General features: G+C 39.3%; 1 protein-coding gene across 6 annotated transcripts in view; it reads left to right on the forward strand.

Annotated features, from left to right (window-relative positions):
* The window catches only part of NELL1 (neural EGFL like 1), a 436,046-nt gene that overhangs the window by 91,168 nt on the left and 321,873 nt on the right, over positions 1-23,005 (forward strand). For all 6 annotated transcript variants that reach the window (XM_045015869.1, XM_045015870.1, XM_045015871.1 and 3 more), the window contains exons 6-11: positions 4,750-4,822; positions 5,741-5,823; positions 13,270-13,404; positions 14,230-14,332; positions 19,170-19,243; positions 21,621-21,720. In XM_045015869.1, coding sequence (XP_044871804.1) covers positions 4,750-4,822; positions 5,741-5,823; positions 13,270-13,404; positions 14,230-14,332; positions 19,170-19,243; positions 21,621-21,720 — 568 coding nt within the window. The remainder of the gene's footprint in view (positions 1-4,749; positions 4,823-5,740; positions 5,824-13,269; positions 13,405-14,229; positions 14,333-19,169; positions 19,244-21,620; positions 21,721-23,005) is intronic.

The raw sequence follows: 23,005 nt of genomic DNA on the forward strand, positions 1-23,005 counted from the left end.
AGTATTCATTCAAATCAAAACAGCATCAATTTGATAAAAAAGTCCATAGGATAGTGATATGCTTATCTACATCATCTTGAGACTGGCATGGCTTTCCATTATCAGGATGGTTGACCACCCATTCAGTTTCCTTTTGAAGCATTCATTATTTAATTGATGTTGCAGTTACTAGTTTTTGAAGAACACCCCCTCTCAACTTTGTAGATTTTTCAGCGAGCCAAACAAAATATCAAATGCAGTATTGCTTAAATAGTGTAATTGGTGTGGCAACTCTAACTGTTTTTGTGTGTGTGTGTGTGTGTGTGTGTGTGCGTGCATGCACTACCTCCATCACTGTTTTGCTTTTATATTTAAGTTAAGGTCCAAGAATTGCACTTAACATGGACTTCATTTCTTGTTGTAACAGCTGATCTGTCACCGTGGAGTAAAATTAACGGCATGATTTTATTCTACAGCTGTTGTTTTTTACCTCAGCTGCTTCCCATAATTCCACAGATGGTAAACATATGTTTAGAGCTGCATAGAAAAAAGTAAATTATATTGGATTCACCCATCTTTAATTCTTATTTTATGCAGACAGCCAGATTCTAGGAACTCTGGGATACCTTACATTTGTAAATTAATATTTCTACACATTAACACTTTGGAAACAGCAGGGTAGCTAATGATATGCTAATGAGCTGCCAGTTTTTATTGATCATAATGAAAGTCGACAAGTGCCTTTCTTTGCTTTATGTTTGCTTTAATATTTTACTAACTGTCTGCAGGGCAGAAATGCGTAATTGGTTGCATTTTTTTAATCCTGCTTGTGAGTTTCAGAAGTCTTAAGGTTTTTTTGTTTGTTTTTGGTTACCCATTGCAAAAGCTTGGTATTTTGCCAGCTTATAAACAGTACGTATCTCCATCCATATATTTTCATGCTCAGTAGGATCTCCCTTCCCTTTTCAAAGCAATTTGTTTCAGTGTTTTAACGCATAAAATATATAACTATTTTCCTCATTGTAAACAGAGATCTTCAGGGAAATAAGAGCGGTAAAAAAGAATTAGCATTTTTTGTTTGTGTGGTAGACCTGTGCTAGTATTTGTATGTGAAGGAATTGAGTATTCTGCGCTTTAGCCTAATCATAGTTATTTCAAAAATATTAGAATTTTAATGGTGTAATGTACTGTTCATTTTGCTCCTCCTTCTTCTGCCCCTTTTTAAGAAATGAGAAGCTTTCTTAAATGAATATCATTAATGTCTGTTTTAGGTGAGGATTCTCCTGTTGTTCCTCATGTACCTTTATGGAAGTGTCATGTAAGGATCTAAGTCACAATGGGTCAGATTCTGACCCTTTTATTACACTGAGTGACTTCTTACTCCACAAGTAGTCCCATTTGAGTTTGTGGGACTATTGGTAGAGTGTAGGCCTCCTCAGCATAAGAGGGGATCAGAATTTGGCCCTTTATATAAACATCTAACAATACGTAATTTACCTTGTACAAATACCTCAGAGCTCTGCCCTTCCAGTGCCCCAGTTCTGCAAAGTGCTGAATGACTTCAACTGTCATTCAGGTCAGTGGAATTTAAGGGTGCTCACCATCTCACAGGAGGTGCCTTGCCCCTTCCAGGATATTGGCCTGAGGTAGACAGTGGAGCGAGCTAATAACAGAGACAAGATGTTCTTTTTGTTTCCTCTACAAGAGGAAGTGCATGAATTATTCCTTCTGAAAAACAAGGATAGCATATGACCATTCAGGTTTCTTCAGTGTACCCCAGTAGCAAAGATCATCTCTGTGTGCTAGGGATGATACTGGAGTCAGGTTAAGAAACAAAAGTGAAGGGAACCTGAGGAAGAATCTTTTCAGTAGCAGGCCCAAAACTTTAAAACACCTTCCCCAGAGGAGATCAGGTAGAATTTTACCCTTGCTAACTTCAGACCATGCTGAAAACCTCACCTCTTCAATAATTTATATAACCCTTGTGCAGTGCCCAGATACAATGATGAATAGGAGCTTTGGAAATATATATTGATTAATAAATTAATAGAATGTACTTATGTGGCAGCACACATGCACAAGGTGCTTTACATATAAAAAGCCAAGGTTCCCGCTCCAAGGACCATATAATCTAAATCAAATAAATATGATACAGGGGGCAACAGTTCGGGCACAGGAAAATGATGTGTGTTACCATAGGAAGGCTTTGTGAAAGAAGTGGGCTTTAAAGAGTGAGAATAGCAGTATGAAATCAAGTGAATTAAAATGCAGAAGGTGAGAGTGTTAGTGCACCCTGAATGTATCAGCCCTTTCATATAGCATTAATGGAGTAGTTCATTATATAGAACAATGAAAGGAGCTATAAACATGCCAATGCTTTGCTATCAAATTCATATCAAATGAGGTGGCTATTTAAAGCTCTGCTCTTGCATTGTCTCCACTAGTGTGGAACTCTGCTGACTTCATTGGGACTTCATGCAGCTGAAGGAGTCCGCCTTAGGGTGTGATTCGGTAAATTGTTCATATGAAAGCCACATATAGTGATATCCACTTCTGAAGAGGAAAATCCTGATAGGTGCAGAACAAACACAGCTCACATCACAGGCTAAAACCAGAGGTCCTTTCTTAGCTTTTACTCAGTCCTTATTTGGGTAAAAGTCCCACTGATGCCAAAGGACCTTAGGATTGGCCCTGGTGGGAGTTTTTGTAGAAAACCCGGATCTAGTGAAACTTCATTTATAGTGAAGTAGGATGGAAGTTCAAGTTTGTTTAAATGCATTGCAACAATTCTGATTATGTTGAACTTCCATCTATAATGAAGTTTTTTTCTTACAAAAATGACATTGGGCAAATACTGCTCCCATTGAAGTTAATGGGAAAGTTCCCATCTATGCCTGATCACACAAGCTCATCTGTAGCTGTAATGTATATGATTATATATATTAAAATATGATTTCCTTTCCAGACTGTATTGTTCATGCTTTGTTAGAACACCTATTGCCTTTGATAGGCATCCTTTAAATTATCATTTACATTGAAATAAATAAATAAAATGAATATGTATTTTTTTATATTTAAATATAAACCTATCCAAACTGCAGTAATACACTTAAACATGTACTTAACTTTAAGCACACACTATTCTTGAACAGGGATTCTTTCCTGAGACAGGGCCTTTGTGCTTTCCTGGATGGGCTCCTGTCACTATGGTGATATAGTGTAGTGGAAGTCTATAATCTGAGTTACGCTTCTTTAATCATTTCATTGGAGAGAACTGAGCCTTAAAAATACATTTATGTGCTGCAGCTGTTAATTGTTCACCAGTGGTCACTGGAAAGAAGTAAAGTAAGTAACATTCAGCATTGTTTTATAGGCTACTTCCAAACCAGTGACAATATCACTTCTCATTATTGTGATGGCTTCATTAGTCTCACAGGTGAAAAAGTTAATAAATATATATTCTTCTGCTACAGAGGTGGTATGATCTGATTATTTCTATTAATATTTTCAATTAATATTTGATCTTGAAATAACAAGCAGGAAGCAGTGCTTGCTGATTACTTTCTGCTGTTTCAGAAAATGAACACATAAATGTTAAATGTTACTGCATTTGCAAGGCTTCAAGTACTATCTGAGGCCTATATTTTATTTATAGATTAACCTCAGTATTCTGAGCAAGCCACTGTGTCTTCTGCCTGCTTTTCAGAATCCATTCTATCACCATTTAACTGACAATAAAACCAGCATACACTCAAATCAATATTTTCATTCTAAGACAGCAAACTGGACGATAAATTTCTTCTTAAATTAGATCAGATAGGAGGCAGAGTCATAAACCCTCTTTGATTTACAGCGAGATACTTGGACTTCTCCAGGAAAATTCCCAGTTCTTTTAAAGTTCGTTAAGGGATGCTGAATGCCCTCAACTCCCATTAAAGCTAGTGGATGTTGTGGGATATAAGTGCCTGGTAGAGTCAGGCCCTGAGAAAGAGCTTCAGGATTTGGCACTAAGGAGCAAACTCCAATCCCCAGCACTCACTGTGTGTGTTTTGTCTGGGTTCTGGGGAGATACACAGGAAAGGGGCTAAGATTTCTCTCTACAATGATGTGAAATGACAACAGGCTGCATTGTGTGGAAGGTGCTTCAGCTTAGAATGTTCCATGCATATGGAGAAATGACATAGGTTTCAACAGTGGTGGATCATTCAACCCTTTCACTTCCCCAGCCTGCCACTGCCCAGCTTCCAAAACCCCATGTGTGCTGCTGTTGTGAAGGGACTTCCTACAGGGCTGAGTTATATATGACCCCTAAATCCTGCCCCCTCTCCATCCCGCATGCACAGGAGGCCTTCCTTACCTTTATGTTAGGAACAAGATTGACTCCTAACTGAGCAGCAGAGACAATTCATTATGAAATGTCCTTTATAAATATGGTTTGATCTCCTAGGCTAATTTAGCTAAATGAATCAATAAGAACATTTCTAGATAGTGTGCGAGTTTTGCATATGTTTTATCAAATCCAATGCCGTAAACTTTTTTCTTGGAGAAAGGAAAGCTTTTGTAATGATTCATATCTTGTTCAGCTTTACCTGAATTGTTCAGTTAGGGTGGTGCTCTTTGTAAAAAAAACAAAACAAAAACAAAAACAAACAAAAATAATAAGCTGATCCGTTATTCATGGCCTCCTGGCAAAAAACTTGAGAATAATCTTGTAAGTTTTAACTGTCTGACTACAATCTATATTTATCAGCAATCTTTTCTTTTATAAAGGGTATCATTCAAGATGTGAAAGTCATCTTTATGCCCAATGGATATATAACTCAGTGTCCTAATCTGAATCGCAGTAAGTAGCAATTTATTTATTTTGACAATTGTAGATTTAAATATTATTTCAATATTTTTAAAGATGATGATGCTTAGCTTTGTCCTGTATCATCTTTGTACACTTTTAATATGATCAGTTCAGGGAAACAGAAACTCTATTTAAGAAATTGCATTTATGTTAAGATAAGTTACGCCGTTGCGGGTCAGGCATGCCCCGTCTTCTCCCAGGGCGGGGCATGAGTCTTGATAGGTCCACAGTTGTGCCTGTGTACCCCCAGCTGGGGCTGTGTGGGCTAGTGGTCAGAGTCACTAACTGCCCCCTGGCTCAGGGCTGTGCGGCCTAGCAGCCTGAGTCAGTCTCTGTCAGGTTGGGCCACTACCACAGGGTCTCCGGCCAGGATAGGGGGACCTGGGCCCTCCCTCCCTCCCTCTCCACCAGGTCCCAACCTAGGGCTCTGTCGGTGGCGGGGTTGTCTGCCACCAGCTCAGCGGGGATCCGGCCAAAACATGCTGGATTAGCCTCCAGTTGTCCAATCAACTCCCCAGCTTAGCAAAAGACTCCCTGGGTTACTTCCTACCTGCTTCTCCACATCTTGTGGCTTCCTAGTTCCCCCAGTTCCTTCTCCCTTGGTAGCGTCCAGAGCCTGGGGGTTGAGGGTTGCTGTCAGCTGGCTGGCCTCCACATCACGAAGTGTCCGTGGCCCTTCAGCAGGAGCCTGTGGCACACCACTTTCCCCTACGGCAGTCAGCCAAGACTGAGCCAGGCTGCTCCCTCTTATACTGATGTTGCACTTAGAGCATGCACAATGAGAGGTTAACCCCCCCCAGTCCCAGTGCAGGGCACGCATGCCCCATCACACACAAATTAATGATGTTTTAACAGTATATCGGTCTTCACTGATTTATGGTTTTTTTTTTCTCCACTTCCTTTATTGAGCATGCCCAACCTGCAGTGATTTCTTAAGTCTGGTGCAAGGAATCATGGATTTACAAGAGCTCCTGGCAAAAATGACTGCAAAAGTAAGTACCTGAACTCCATTATGAGTTCCTCATCCTGTCCCTCATTTCCCTCAAGTTGAGAGCACTATAAAAGCATTTACACCTTTGCATCTGCGTTACACTATCCTGGTAAAGTTTTATTTGGACTTCCAGTACAGCTACCTGTAGCGGATTTTCCGTAATGCCAATAAAGCCTCATTCAACTTCTATAGTATTTTAGAGGACATTTACAAATGCCTCTGAATTAAAAGAATGTGGAATAACAAACATGCTTACTACCAAAGGGTCTGATTTTTAAAGAAACCATAGCATGTGTCCCTTTATGTGCCAGCAGATAAGTCCAGGTACAAAAAAAGGGTAAACTCCCCAGTGATCTTATTGCTGAGGTTTCCCCAAACTGTCAGTATGTGTGCATTTGCCCCAAGTGGAATAAGCAGTGGCACTACTCACAAAACGTGAGGGCTCTTTGAAATCTTCAGGAGGCTTGGGAGGGGTCTTTATACAGAGGCTTTGTCTCTCCTTGCCAGTTCTGGAGACCGCAGTCAATCACCCAAATACCCAGGCAATTCCATTGAAGCCACTGCATTTGCTCTCTTCAACACTCTTTTAAGGGAGATTTCTACAGTATGAAGATATTAACAGAAGAATTAACATAGTTCCAGGCTACACTAATTCTCATCTGCCTTGTGGTGGTGGTGCGGGTGAATGGGAAGATGTGCTTCTCCCTTAGCTCTGCTACAGCCCATGACCATCTTTCATTTTAGCCATAGCACCTCCAACTGAGGGTGCTTGTAGGATCTGGGGGCTAGGTAAGGAATGGGGTGATCTATTTTAAGGGGTGTGACCCAAGGACCTCTTGATGCCCAGTGGCAGAGAATACAGGTTACAAGGATCATGACAAGGGGTCATGTAAGGCCTCTATTGAAAGAATGTCATCAGAATCATTGTGAAATGTATGAGCAGATAATGTGTAAGGAGTTATGTATGTTATCTTTTTAAGGCCTTGTAGTTAAAGGCACATCGCTCAAAGGTAGCATGCATTGAGACATCCTTTTCCAGATAGGAGGTGGGAGACTCTTTTATCTCCCTGGTTGATTGTTGTGCATTGTTTCTTACAATGGAAGTCTATTTCCTTATTGAGTCACATGCTGATGAACAGATAGTGACTGCTGCAGGGAAAAACGAAAACAACCAGGGTTATACTTTTAGGGGTATAACGGAGTACGGTGATACACCGGGCATCCTTCAGTCTTGGAAGACAAGCTGCCAGCAGGCTTGATCTTATGAAAGGAGGTTCTCAGCATCATAGTTGAAAATCCTTTAGGAAACGGGAGTGTCTTGTGAGTTAAGTTTAGACTCTACATATAAAACAAAATCATAACATGCTTTCTAATCATTTGTTTCCAGTATTCTCTCTTACTTTCATTTGGATCTCTGTTATCTGACAATAAACTTATTCTTGTTTTCACTATAAATATATCTAAGGGCTAGTCTACACTACCACGCTACATTGGTGAAGCTGCACTGATGAAAACATGCTATCCTGACGGGAGAGCATTTTCTCATCAGCATAATTACTCCACCTCAGCGAGAAGTGGAAGCTGTGTCAGTGGAAGCGTGTCTCCCTCTGACATAGTGGACTAGTGTGAACAGTGTTTAGGTTGATGTAACTTGCGTCACTCAGGGGTTGGCTTTTTCACACCGACTTTTACGTGTCTTTTTACATCAATTTAAGTGATAGTGTAGACAAGTTCTAAGTGTAGTGAGTTAAGCAGAGTGGCAATCCTGATTTGCATCTAGTAAATTGGTGTGTACTGTTCCTTTGGGAATATTCCATGTGGTTAACATTAGCAAAACCATCTGGCCTAAGAATTAATTCTATCATCTAAACAAGAATTAGTTATCTCACCTGGCATACTGCTTATATGCTAATTACTTTTTGATCAATGTGTAACCACAGAATCACCTGTAGGTGCATTTAATTACAGCATAGTTACTGAACATGATTTTCCAAAAGTATAATCTACATAGTAACCCTGTGTATATCAAGATGGTAAACGTGATATTTTTTCCCTTGTGAATTGTACCTCCTCAGCTGCCCTTATGACTCCTTCCTAAAAAGAGAGGTTTTAATTTTAAGCATGTTTGTATTATACTGACACTCTGTTCACCCACCCGGTGTATTTTGTACAGGCTCACTCAGAGAATAAGAAACATTATGCTTTTAGTTCACTTTACTGCTGGAAATGTGAAATAGAGGTAATTTATTTTAAGCCCTGCTGGTGGCATGAGCAGGTCCCAATTATGTACTGTACTGAGTGACTTGTTCTCTCTGCTGTTAATTATATTTTTGCTTGCTAATACATTTTTGGGGCCAAATAACATGCTGTTGATACTCCGAAGATTACTTGTTCCCATACAGCAGTGCTGCAATGACCTTTTTTTGCTTGTTCCTTTCCCCGATAAGGTTGTTTTGCTCTCCTTAGTAATGGAGGCATTAACTAAGTGTTTCGTTGTATTAGCTATAGCAGTACTGCTGTCCAGAAAGAACACACACAGCCGTGCAAGAAGTTTTAATTGTGAGTCAAATGCAAATTAAAGACGGTGAAATTTTAAAACACGCATTTTAATGGTGAATGTTCCCACCACAGTCTTAGGGAGCAAATTCAGGCCCTAAGTGATATTTCTGCAGTTTTAGGTATATACTAATGTCGTGTTAACATATGTCTGGGCTAGGAGTAGGTTTGGAACCCGTGCACAGCTGCCCACGGAGATTACTTTTGCCAGAGCAAGGAGTATGTATTATGAAATACATAACAATGACCCCTAATTCTCTCCTCCATTCTGGGAGTTGCAGAATATGAATTTGGCAGCATGCAAAAATTGTGTCCCTTGTTTCCATGTCCGGCTGTGGTATACCAGAAACTTGAATTTGTCTGTAGATTTGCATTTGGTTACAATTTAATAACAGACTCAAAAAAACCCAATGAATGGTGTTTGCAATGTTAGTATGTAACCAAGAGAATTACAAATGATGACAAGTAAGGCATATAGTAAGTTAAGTATCATTGCACTCTCTTTCCCCCACACTCTTCAAAGATTTGAAGTCAATTTGAAGTAGTCAATGTGTTGCTTTTAAAAATGCATAAAAGTGTAGCTTTTCTGAGTCTGAGGTATTTCTTTTCATGGTGGGGAAGGTGTTTGAACTTTTTGCATTACCGTCTACACGCCACTGTTTCATCTCTTTAATTTTGCAACCTTAAATAGAAAAAGGCAATAGTTCAAATTGTTAAAAACTCAATTAAAATATAAATTACCTTGGGACAAGATGGACAGCTTAATTTTCACCATGCCCAATTACTATGCTGGGTATGGAACATTAGGTGGTGTTGACCCTAAATGGGTCGGATCCTCAGCTAATGTAAATCAGTATAACTCTACTGAATCAAGGGTCTTTGAAAATGGAGTGCAGTTCTTTTTTAATAAACTAGTGGGTCACACTAGGAAGTGTCTTTTTCCTTGTAATCAGATGTGTTTCTTTCAGTGGCTGGAGATAGTTACTGGAGATTTCCAGCCCCAAACTTCTAATTAACTTTATTTCTTGCCAAATCTTAACAGGGTAACAGTCAAAAGGTTCAGTGCTTTGTTTGGTTGGCATAAATACCTAAATGTTTAAGGGCAGAATTTACTGTTGACATAACCCTATTGCTTGGTTACACCATAGAATTATTTGGCCACAAACATTTATCTGAAATACATGAACATTTTGACTCAAAGTTCTCTGAAGTTCTTATGAGAACGGAGTTTTTTTGGTAAGATTTCTGGTACTTCCTGCATCTGGATGGCCCACAGGTAATATATAATAAAAACAGTCTTTTTCTTCATCTTTTGATTTGGAAAAATGAAAAAATGATGGGAGAAATAGTTAACCACAGCCCCATTGGTTCATTCCTACTCCTAATCCATCCAAGACTTGAGCACCTGATAATTTCCATTGATGTTTCAAATCTTTGACAAATCTATTTATGCAAAATTGGCAGCATTTGGAATGGCATTTCAGTTTGTAACACATTTAATTTTGAGTATATCATCGTTTTGTTGAGCTTAATGGTGATTTTTCAATTATGTTTGGAAGTTTAAATACAAATGGAACATTTCTATTCAATTCCATATAGCAAATGCCAACTAAATAGTATTTCAGAAAAGATAAACCTGTGTGTGTTGAGATACATCCATTGACCTATTACTATCAGAAAGTTCACTGTTGCATGTCTTTGTATCTACAAAGATAACACTGACATTTTCTGTATAGTTTCAAAGATAAATGCATGCCAAAGATAATACTGATTATATACATCTCTGATTTACTAATAGATTCAGTTTACATCCAGAGTCATTCTTCAGAGTAAGTGGTAGATGGTGTGTTTTATCAATGAATTTTATATAAATTCAGTGTGACAGTGAAAGTCACAGAATATGCAACTTTCAGTTGATTCGTATTAGCATTTGCATCTCTTCTTTTACCTCTGTTACAGGAACACACACACACACACACACACACACACACACACACACTATTAAATGCCTTTTCAAATCTGGCTTTTGTATAACATCCTTTCTCTTTTTGTGTGCAGTTTATACAGAATCATTCTAAGAAATAAAAATGATGAATTTTACCTTTTTTTTTTAAAAAGACTAAAGACAAGGTACAGGTTAAATAAACTGCAACAAAACATATAGATTAAACACAGTTTTAATGCAGCGAAATATATTCTATTTTATACATTATAAATATAGAAATGCTTTTCAAGTCACTGCTGAAAACTGGCAGGATTAGCAGTTCAGTTAAGAGAGGACGATTTTTGCCTTTTAAAGTGTGAAAAGCATTTTTGAAGTCACAAGATCATGCTGGCTTTGGGAGGGCTGAGTGTCAATTCCAGTAATATCCCAGAATCCTGACTTAAGGAAAATAAAAAGCTTTTACTCAAGGCCCTTTTACTCTGGAGAATTCAAGGATGGAAAATGAGGAAGTTTTCCTAGTATCTTCTGCTGATGTCTGAGATTTACCTGACAGGAAGTATGAGAGTTGATGGGCAGGTTGGAATATTCCCATTAAAATGGATAATGGTGGAAGTCTTCAGAGCCTTTTTGCAAATGGATAAAATGCAGTAGATACCAATATAAAAATAGTACAGTATTGTACAGTGATCTCTCTGAACAGTGCAAAAATGCTATTGTAAGCTATAATATTTTGAACCATCCTGTGATATACTGTAGTATGCCGTTTATGAGTGATCAGGGCTAGCATTCATCTCACTTTGGGCCAGATTCTGATACATTGGCTACTGTGGGACTACTCATGCAGTAATGTGGTGCTTAATGTGAGTAAAAGCAGCAGAATTTGGCCCTTTGAGAAGTTCCCACCTGTTCTGGGATTTGTGGATTTCTGGGAGAGATGGCTATTTTGTTATTTGAAGGATGTGGAAGTTTAGTCCTGCCAGGAAGTTTGACGAGTTAGTAAATGGGACTGAGTAATCTGGTTCTTATTATGCATAGCAGAGGATCTTGCATGTGTCAGAGCAGATGTGCCTAGCTGAGCCAGTTAAAGAGGTCAGGGCTACATGAGGAACTAACTACAAGGGTCTGTCAGAGGGCAAGAAGAGGAGTGATTGGGGCAGGCTCTGCCTTGGGAGAGGAACCACAGAAGAGTGCAGCCAATTCCTGTGGTGGGTCCCTGGAACAGAGGGCTCAGGGAGGTGGTCCTGGATTGGGTATTGCAGAAGAGGAACAGAGCTGGCTGAATGAGAACGGGCTGCAAGAAGGGAGCTGGCTGGCACTTGGAAGCTGCAAGAGACCCCTGGGAAGGGAGGTTGTGAAACCCCAGGACAAAGGATGGGCTGAGGAACTGTTTATTTTAATCTGTTATGTGGACAAATAAACTTCTTTAAAGGAGACTGGGCATGACAGCAAGTATTTGTTAAGATGGGGAGAAGCCCTGCTCCATCACATACGGTAGAGAATGTGAGCAGTTCGATACAAGGATAGATTGAGGAGGATCTTTGGTGCACAGTGGAGAGAGGGGAAAATAGAGGCAGGGGGCGATCGGCCACCATATTACAGATCACTCGGGAATCTTCGTTTCCATGGAGTATTCTTTGTTGAGGAAAGCCTGGGATGACCTATGTAAACATGGTGACAATAATCTGTGTCATAAGACTGGGAGTGGATGAGCCATTACAAAACCTAATTTCCCCCTACAGTTACTCTCACCTTCTTGTCAACTGTTTGAAATTGGCCACCCTCATTACCACTACAAAAGTGATTTTTCCTCCCTTGGTAGTCTACTGTTAATTGAATTGTCTCATTAGACTGACCCCCCCCCACTTGGTAAGGCAACTCCCATCTTTTCATGTACTATGTATATATACCTGCTACTGTATTTTCCACTCAATGCATCTGATGAAGTGGGTTCTAGCCCACGAAAGCTTATGCCCAAATATATTTGTTAGTCTCTAAGGTGCCACAAGGACTCCTTGTTGTTTTTAATAATCTGTGTGGGTGTGTTGGGGAGGATGGGAAGGAGCATGTGCGCAGAAGAAAAGTATAAATTACTCATAGCATGGATAACAACTTGGAGATATCACCTTCCCTTACCTTTGCCAGCACATGACCCCCCTCCCTCCTGTTTGTTGTTATATGGACAGTCTCCCCTTCCATCCACTATTATATATCATTCTTCAGGCAAATATGGCAATTGCTTGCCTGGAAAAATATTACTAGGAAAAGAATATTTTTAGCATCTGTTAATTCATTTTAGCAGCTGGCAATGAGGAGATGCTGACGGTATCATCTGACCAGCCCGTTCTCTGCTGTCTACCAGCAAGTGCTCTGTGGGCCACCAGTGGTCCATGATCCATAGTTTGGGAAAATCTATTATACAACACATTTACATGTCGTCTTTTCCCTGTAAATCGTAGTAGCTTTATGTAATGTCTTTCTGCAAACTGTTAATCTTAAACAGCGTGGAGATAGGTTGAACAGAAGGAATCAGAGCCTGACTGCATTCATGCTCTTAAATTACATGTATGCCAGTAAATGAATAATTCAGAATATTACAAAGATTTCAGTTTTTGATGTTTGAACTAAAAGTACCCAATTCATTAATAATCTGAGGTCCCCAAGAGGTACGTTTTTAATATCTTGCTGGGGTTCATTAGATTAGAAGAGCCAATCATACAGATCATCAACTGGAGTACATTAGCTTATCTCCATTGAAGTAAATGGGCACAGGTTGATTTACACCAGCTTTGGTTCTGGCTCAGTGTGTCTTCTATTTAGTTTGTTTTTCAACTAGTGTAATAAAATTTGATTCAGCTAAAAGTCAGTAAGCTGCTTCTTTTGTTCTTTGCTTTGTTAAAACCATGTGTATGAATTACAGAAATTACATCAAGTAACTTTCACTTACAGCTAAATTATGCAGAAACGAGGCTTAGTCAATTGGAAAACTGTCATTGTGAGAAGACTTGTCAAGTAAATGGAGTGATCTATCGAGACAAAGACTCATGGGTAGAAGATGATCACTGCAGGAATTGCACATGCAAAGTAAGAATCTTCTAACGGGTGTAAGGGGTAGGATGCCTAATTATAGTGTGAATGGTCCTTGAATACATAATGCCAACTCTGAGATTTATTATCTTTTTAGTTTGTACCCAGTGACAATGTGAACAACTGAAGGAAGTAGCAAAGAATTGCCATTTCTTATATGAATACTTAGTAAATAAAATCTGCTTTCCCTTGACAACTCTGTCATTTGTTCTAATTATATCTGGAAGAATCTCACCATTTTGCAGGGGTGGAGGGTGGGAAATCATGGTGTTGTCTCTGGGTCAGAATAGTTTCACTGGAGTGTGTGTGTGTGTGTGAGAGCATTATCTTAATTTTATTCATAGGTGCTCAATTGCATCCTGCATGGTAACAACATGCAGAATCTGTTTTGGGTGTTTATCATTTTGAAAACCTGTGGAACAGAAGAGAATTAGTATGTAAGTCTTGTCTGGTTGAAATTATTTGATAGATATCTGAAGAGAGCCTTTGTTTGCCTGAGAAAATAGAAAACTGATTGTTAAAATTTTAAGATGATTGACAGATCCTGCAAAAGGTGGTGGTTATGTTCTTGTAAAGATGGTATTATTTTTTGTCTAATCCACGTAAATGGCATGCACAAGTGGGATAAGACAAAGATGTATATCACAACGGTAATGGGGGTGGCTTAGTTCATACGGGTAGCAGTCAGATAAGACTTGTTGCTGAAGGAAAGATCTGAAATCTTTAATGCTACTTTTATTTTCTGGTATAGTATTTGTGCTTTATATAAAATATAAACTAATACACACACATCTGAACTTCATCTTTCTAACCTTTGCTTAGAGTGGAGTAGTGGAGTGCCGAAGGATGTCCTGTCCCCCTCTGAACTGTTCTCCTGACACCCTCCCAGTGCATATGGGAGGCCAGTGCTGCAAAGTATGCAGGTGTAAGTACATTACATTTGATATTTTCCTCCCACCTTCTTTTTAACTGGAATCACACTTGTCTTGAAACTAGGAGCAGCTGATGTGTTTTCCCCCTTGATTTTTCACAGGTCCTGATAAATTAATGCAGGGAACGTGAGTCACAGTGGCAGCTTTAGTTAAAAAATGAATAAATAACTATTTGCTGAAAAATAAAAGAATCACCTAGGAGATACAATGAAGTACTGCATGTTTCTACGACTATATTGCTGCATTCTATTGGCATTAAAAAGGCCATGCCCTTGTTTGTACCTCTCCAAAGGAAAAATGTCTGGCTTCTACTAGTAGCTGTTAAACCCAATTGATGTTAATTAGCATGAAGCAGTTGGTCCGTACTTACCATAAAGAGAGGTAATAACTTAGTTTAGTTATTTGTCATCCTGTTCTGAACTGAAGGTGGTTCTTTGGATATTGTAGTTTTTTTTTAAATAAAATGATATAATCAGCAGAAAAAGGAAAATTCATGGTCTTATCTAGCCTGTAATGATCTATGTTGTGTGCAGTAGTAGTTTATGTAATTTATTTCAGACCGAATGAATGTGGAAAAGAAGATGAGCAGTAAATTCTGTAGTTGGCCCAATTGATGAAATTCTCTTATCTCATCTGCAAATGGAAGCCCTAAGTGAAAAAAGGATTTAACACTCAGGACTTAAATGGGGCTGAGGGACAAAGTCAATTGAGCATGTGTGTGCTCAAGTACACAGGACTAAATTTCCTCTTGCTCTCATGTATGAAGAAAGTGAGACTTTTTCCTTATCTCGCCAACCTACACGTTCTGGGCACAGCTCTTCTCCATTCAGACTAGTCAATGATGTAGCTGTTGGCTGATTTAGGATTAATTAGAACCCCCCCCCCCCCGAAAAAAATCAGATTGTCACGCTTTGATTTCTCCACTTCAATTCCAAATGGACATCCAAGAATCCTGTCAAAAAAAAAAAGTGTGCACCTGTTCTGCATAGTCATTATACACTGGCCCATGAGTAATCTGTGCACAAAAGGACAAGCTCCTAACTTTCACCTTCCAGAACACACGTACTTGTGATTCACTTGTGAGAGTTTGTAAAGGCTTCTTTTCATGGATTTGAGAGCTTGAGCATCTCTCTCTGGCTCTGTGTTTTCTGATGTGCACTTAGCAACAAATCCCAGCCAAAATTTGGCTCAGAGTAATTCTGAAGGACTAAACTGTAGGTTGAACGTAAGTCCCAAAGTGTAGACTGTTTCTGATTCTTTAATGGAAAGATGAACAAGCTCACTCTTAGTCAGTGATTGGCACCAAACTCAGCTTGTTATTCTGACAAAGACTCAGCATGTCAGTCAATGGAAAAAGATGTATGAAAGTTGATTGAAATTGATTGTAAGTGCCAGCTCCTTGACAGAATGATATGCGAGGGCCACAGTTAGTCATTTCTGGGTATGTAGTGGCAGCCACTGAGGCTATCCACATTATTACACTGCGGGTGTTGATTTCTCTGCTGTTTCCCCATTTAGTCCTGGATAGAATCATCAATTGTAATTTTCTGTCTCTAGGAGTTATTGAACAGCTTGATGGTTCTTTTTTTTTTGTATCAAAGAACCAAGCAGTTCTCACACACAAAATGTTTAGGGATTTTAAAATTGGTGTTTCTGCTTTCTTCTCTGCCATCTTGTGTTAACCTCTCCAAACCAGAAGACAAGAAGACTAAAACTTTATTTGAAGCCCGGTGTCTCTTTTCTGTTGTAAAATTCCTCACTTTCTCTTCTGTCCAGTGTAAGTCCAGCCCTGGGCTACAGGCAGTCAGGTGAGACAATAGAGAAAGAGTAAAAGTACATCACTCTAGTTCATCTTTCCCCAAACAGTCATCTTGATGCCATCTAGCGTGTTTTTCTGAAGTGAGATCACAGTTGAGCTCATACTGAGCAATATAAAGCTAGGGCCACATTTTCAAAAGAACTTCTGCATCCTCTTTGGATACCTAAATGAGGTGGATTTTGAAAGTGCTCAGCACCCAGCTTCTCACAGTAGAAGCTGAACTCTTTAGAAAATCTATCTGCTTTGTGTATGGTGAGAATTATTTAGATTCTCCCATTTCCAGCAATATGAACACAGAGAAAGAACTCTGGGAGACAGGATAGAGTCTGAAAGACTTTATGGGTTATTCTAACATGTAGAGATATTTGGATGGAAAGTGAAACAAAAATCAAAAGTAATTTATTATGTAATACCTCTTTGGCACCAGAAGCAAGGGATATATACAGTTGTCATCACAGTATTGAAGAAGGCAGGTGAGGAAGGACCGTTACAGGATGTGCCGTAAATGGCTTCATTGAGAAGCAACACATATCTCTCAGTTCTACAGACAAATGTCAAGTCTTACTGATTAGTATCAGAGGGGTAGCCATGTTAGTCTGGATCTGTAAAAGCAGCAAAGAGTCCTGAGGCACCTTATAGACTAACAGATGTATTGGAACATAAGCTTGCTTCTGATGAAGTGGATATTCACCCACAAAAGCATATGCTCCAACACGTCTGTTAGTCTATAAGGTGCCACAGGACTCTTTGCTGCTTTTACAAGTCTTACTGACTTATAGCATAGGACTCTAGGTCCCCAACCAGTGCAATAGAGTAGCTGCAGGCCATACTTCGCTAGTCATTCCTCAAGAGAGTTGATGATGGGACTTTGGAGCTCTGTCCAATACACAGAAGAGAATGATATCGGTATAAGACAAGAATCATGGGCTTCACCAGTGATATAGAGAATAGTGTGAGAACAGTGGGCCTCTTAACATTGTGTATGTGTGTGGACCTAGAATTGTTGGTCAAATTGTGTGTGTTTATTTTGGGTACCAATGTTATCCCATTGGAAAGAAGGTCCTTGCGGCATTCCTGTGTGTTCCTCAGATTGTAAAATCACCTCTAATTTGGTGAGAGTCCTCTCAGAATGTTCAGATAAGAAGGAAATTTGGACCCATCAAATATACAGACACTTGCACGGATGGCAGCCTGACAGGTTGTACATATATCTGTGGAACAGTTTTCCATAAAATCATTGGAAGATTTAAGAAGGAACTAAGCATGTGTCCTGCAGGCTGGCCACAGTTGTGTACTTAAAGAATAAGGCTGGCACAGAGAGCAAGAGGAAGATGAAAAGAATGTCTCTTCACAGCAGTGGAGAAACATCTGGCATAGACAGAGAGGCGTCTCTTGGAGTTAACGGTGGTGCACTTAGCAGTTGGTTGCATAAGCAGGCCAGCTGGCTTAGTTTGTATTGGTTACACCTGTGAGAGTGGAAATTAATAGTACATGGAATTCCAGGCTCCCTGCTGCCATGAGTGTACCACAAATTGTTTTGTTTGCTACTCAGAAGAATTGGAAAGAAATTCTCTGCCTGCAGATAGAAGGAAACATAGGCCTGGGCAACAGGGACCTTCTCATGGTGCTTGGATTGGGAGCTAGTTTATCCATGAGGCTTTAGTACTACAGTGACAGCGATGAGCCAAGATAATATTTGTGGTCAGGATGAACTGGTTCATTGAATTTCTACAACTTGGAGTGGAAGAACACATGATGTTGCTCAGCATGGATGACGATAATTTGTCTTTCATACTAGGATGTCAAAGTTTCCCCTAATCTGCCATGCTAGTCTATCAATTCTAATGTACTTTTTGATCCCCATCATAATAGTATCGAAGAATCTCACAATTACTCATGGATTTTATCATCACAACTTCACTGTAAAGTAGGAAGCAGTATCCCCATTTTACAGTTGGGAAATGGAGGCACAGGGTAGATTAAGTGATTTGCCCAAGATCACACTGGAAGTCTGTAGCTGAGAATTGAACCCAGGTCTTTCGAGACCCAGCTGAATGCTTTGTTCACTAGAATATTCTTCCTAGGACTCTGGATCTGGCTATTTCTGATTTAGAGTGATATTGGAGAATCCCCATTCAGTCTAGAAAGCTGCCTCCTTGCTATAGAATATGGGAGCTTTTAAGAGACTATTTTGACAGACAGTTCTAGGTGCAACAGAAGGAAGGTATAAATATCTGCAATTAGGAATATGGGGGTTGGGGGAACAATAGAGAGATTTTTAGGGTCACATCCCAATGCAATACATTCCAAAAGTTAGTCCAAAATTTAGTGTTGCAGGCTGTAGTTGTCCCTCCTTTGAGCCTTGGCATGAGCCCTCCTTGTTCCATCTGTCTGTTAAGACTGTTTCTGACAGTGATTTTTTTCAGTTTGTAGAGTCAGTGAGTTTCAGGCTTTGACTAGTTCTGAACCATTTCTGCAATTTCTCTGGGACAAAGCTGTGTTAAGGATTCGATCCTCATTTGTCCCCAGGTACAATCTGGAGACTTAACTGAAACCCATGCACCTGCCAGTCTCTTGACATACAATGCACCAATGTCTGTGATTTTGAAGTGCTTTGAATAACCTGATGCAAACATATAGTAATACAAATGCACTCTATCTAATCAATGGGATGTCTATGCGGTGCGTGATTCTGTTAATGAATTGGGTTCAGTATCTACTGAATAATGCTTTATTCTTGTTATCACTTTAGGTCATTAATAGGCTAGTTTGTCAGTATGAGGGGTATAATGTTTCACAATAATAGTTTTTTTTTAATGAATGTACTATTGCACTCAAAATAAATGAAAGCAATCAACCCTTACTTCAAGTGAAGGCAAAGGGACTACATCATATTTACCACATTAGGCCTGTATTTGCCCATGTATATATGTATTGATTTTACTTATATTTATATTTTGCAGTCACTTTCTATCAAAATATTAATTTTGGGGATTTTTTTTAAATTATAGCTAAGTGTATCTTTGGAGGCAGAGTGTTAGCAGAAGGTCAGAGGGTTTTAACCAAGAACTGCAGGGAATGCCGAGTAAGTTTTTTAATTTTATTAACTTCTACTGTTTCAATAAATATGCAGTGCCCATAAATTATAATGATAACCTGGTATATTACTTTAGGCTTCCTTCATGCGTATGTGTTATCCATTCTTTTCTAACGCTGACCATAACTTCAGTGGAAGCCAGACATACACAGACAAAGCTGGAACATGGCCTATTTAGGATAATAAAGTGACTAAGGAGGGTATTCTCCTTTCTCTTTGCTCCTTACCTGGGTTGTGGGAAGAGGTGTCATTTTCGGGCAAGATTCTGATCTCAGCCACACTGGCTTAAGTCCGTGAAGTTACTCTAGATTTGAACAAGTGTAACTAAAAGTTTCTGGCCTTTATTTAAGCCCTGACTACTCACATGCTTAAAACTTAAGAAGGTGCTTAAATGCTTTGGTGGGTTGGGGCCTTACTCTAGTGATCCACCGCACTTCTGTTGAGTAGCGCCGCTTCATGTGAAGGAAGCCTATATTTGTTCTCTGAAAAGTTACTGGCCCTGTTTATCTCAGTGGATTAAATCTGAAATTTAATGTCAATTTATATTAATAGAGCGACACCACTTTATGTCAACAGATTTTAATCCAAAGTGCTTGTTTGAACATTTTCTTACTATAGAAATAAGGCACAATAAACTCCTGGATATGCAAGCTTCTTCTCTCTAGGGTGCAAGGTCACCAGTCACAGAAAATGGGGAAATTTTTGGAAACAAAATTATTGTTGACACGAAGCAACTATGGTCAGACTTAACTTCATTTCTTTTCTGTGGTTCTCTAATGAAGACATGAGTTTGGTTTGAATTGGTTTTGAGCTTTTTCTGAGCGATTTGATTGTCATAGTCTTTCTTGATTTCTTGCTGTGTGTTTGACCTGACTTATCAGCACTTGCTGTTCGTACAGTGGTATACTGTACTTTTCCTACTGTAATTGTTTTGTCAGATATTGAATAGGTGTTGAGTTATAGCCTATACCTTTCCAGCTGGGTAGTTTGATAAAATGACTGACAGTGATCACTCAGTTTGCTGGTTCTCCTCTCACGTATGCTGGTGTAACTCCATTGACTCTCGTGTGAGACTCCTGTTTTACACCAGTGAAAGTGGGATGAGAATCAGTCCTAATGTCTGTTAATTCCACTCTTCATGTGGGCACCCGCATAACATGGCATGTGCTGTATCCTCTGCAGGATGCCTTTCTTCTTTGCCTTCACCGAAGCATGTGTCCCCTTACATTTGAACACCTAAGTTGACACCTATGGACTAATAAAGTATAACTGGGTAGCAGAGAGAAATGACTCGGCAGTTCTCAATCAAAGGAGGTCAGGGATGGGGCGTCTAAAATTTTCCATTCCTGGCCTTTATTCCTTACTGGAGTAAATTTGCTCATTCTTTTACAAGTCCTGCCCGCTGTCCCACATCTTGTGTACCTTGCACTTTGTAGGCCTAGTATTGCCAGCCTCAAGCCTTCAAAAATCATGAGTCAGGCCCTAAAAATCATGAGGTTTATTGAAAGTAATTTTTGGTGGAGGGCTAGAAACATATTTAAAAAAAAAAAGAAAGCTGAGTTCCTCATGTACTGTCTTGATTGCAGCATCTGAAGCATTAAGAAAAACACCAAATATGGTGAGACTTGTAATAAAACTAACAGTTCACAATGGTGCTGGCAGAGCTGCTCCCTCAATGAGGTCCAACAGCTAAGGCTGTATGTCAAACATGCAGCAAGGCATCAGGAAGCTGGATGACTTGAGCTGCAGCTGGGCCAACAGGCAGCCAAGTGGCTTCTCTGTCTTCCTCACTTTGCCAGTTCCTGGCCTGCTGGGAGCAGCAGAGAGGAATGAGACAGCAGTAGTGCCACCAAAGCTCCACTGCTGAAAATCAGGCCCTTTAAGGTGCCCAAAATTGAGGCACTGAAATCACTGGTTACATTTGAAAATCTTGGCCATCTAATCTCTCTACTTTGTCTCATTGGTAATTTACCTATCACCACAGTATACATAATTTAAAATACCTAAAAGATAACAAAAAAAGTCTCATGTGAAGCAAAAAAAAATTCTTAAATAAAAATCTGAAGCGAAATAAAATACTTTAATTCCTGCAAGTGCTTATGCAGGTTAAGAAAGGAAAAAGCAGCTGTACAAGCTTGAGTTTAAATGTAGTGTCTTTTCCTTAAACTGTGGGAATAGAAATGTCCAAGTAGATTAATTTTAGATTTGAATTTATAGTGTAAAAAATGAATTTAACTTGCTGCCTGTCATTTTACTACTGTTGTTACTAAAGATTGCTAGAGCTGTGGATAGAAAACTGTGTGACCCTTGCCGTCAGATACATTTTCATCAGTGTCATTTTTTAAAAACATTTATTTATTTTCAGAATGGAGTTTTAGTAAAAGTAACAGAGACCTGTCCTCCATTGAACTGCTCAGAAAAAGATCACATTCTTCCAGAGAACCACTGCTGCAGCGTTTGCAGAGGTAAGCAGTACATGTTTGGATGGAATGTAGTCATTTTTGGGATATGTTGTAATGAACCACGCCTCTTTAATTGATGGCACTGGCTACTTACATAAACCTGTACTTGTAAACAACGTTCTCTATAAACCAACCTGTGCTGTTCCTTTGGGAGGATAATTCTACAGGGACAAGGCAGTAACTTTTCTGGGCTAACGAGAAAGAGGCACAATGTCTCCTGTTGCCTACAAGACCCAGTTAATTATTAGTGATGTTTAAAATCGGTATGTTCTGAGATGCTAAATTCAGATCGGAATGTCCGGAGTTCTAAGATGTTTGGATATGGGATTTTTGGTTGGCCTATTATAGAGGTAAGAGCTAGTGTGAAGTTCAGATCTCAGTCCAGATCCAAACTTTGAAGGTGCTTGGATCTGGGGTTTTGTTTTGTCATATTACTTCCTTAAGGGGAACTTCCATATTACTCATTAAGGGAAAACTCTGTTTCTATCTTTATATCTAGATTTATAGCTTGCAAGATAAGGGCCTTAGTCAATAAATATTTAATTAGTGTATATGTGTAATTAAATATTTACTGACGAAGGCCCTGACCTTGCAAGCAACTCCATGTGGTAGCAGGGGCCTGCACAGTTGAAGTAGCTTAAAGGATTGGTTTCTAACCAGATAGACATCATCAATTTTTAAGCAGTTTTTAGAAACACCTGTAGCTGTTGAAGTAAGCAGTAAACGTTGCTGCTGCCTATCTCTGAGGGGTCGTTGTCCTAATGACGCTTTATAGCAGGTGGTCCAGTTTGATCCAGTGCAGCTTCGTTACTTAAAAGCATTGGAAATCTGCAAACTTCAAAGAAGAAAGATAAGTTCTGTAACTATGGAGGTAGGGTCTATATTATTGTGGATACTTTTTTAGGTAGTCACCCTAGGTATGTTTTTTAATTATATTATACAATGCCATGAACGTGCATGCCTGCAAATGGTTTTCAGACATAAAAGGAAAAGTCCCTGCAACTGCTATGAACTCTGATTTCTAGTGCTATCAAATGGTGATGCTGACGTTCAGTCCTATTCTGTATTATCCGAATGTTAAGATGGCAGCTTCCTCTCTGATTGTTTATTTTTTGTTCTTTTAAAATTCGTTTTATCTTCCTTATAGCTGGATATACTGAACAGAATATCTAACATATTACACTGGGTTTTTTTTCTTTAAACAGAACACATCTTCTGTTGGGTTACCTCTTGAATCAGTTAGAGAAACCTGAAGAAATAGCAGAGTTTATGATAACATTTCGGGCTT

Source organism: Mauremys mutica, chromosome 4, assembly GCF_020497125.1.
Source record: "Mauremys mutica isolate MM-2020 ecotype Southern chromosome 4, ASM2049712v1, whole genome shotgun sequence".
Taxonomy (NCBI): Eukaryota; Metazoa; Chordata; order Testudines; family Geoemydidae; genus Mauremys; species Mauremys mutica.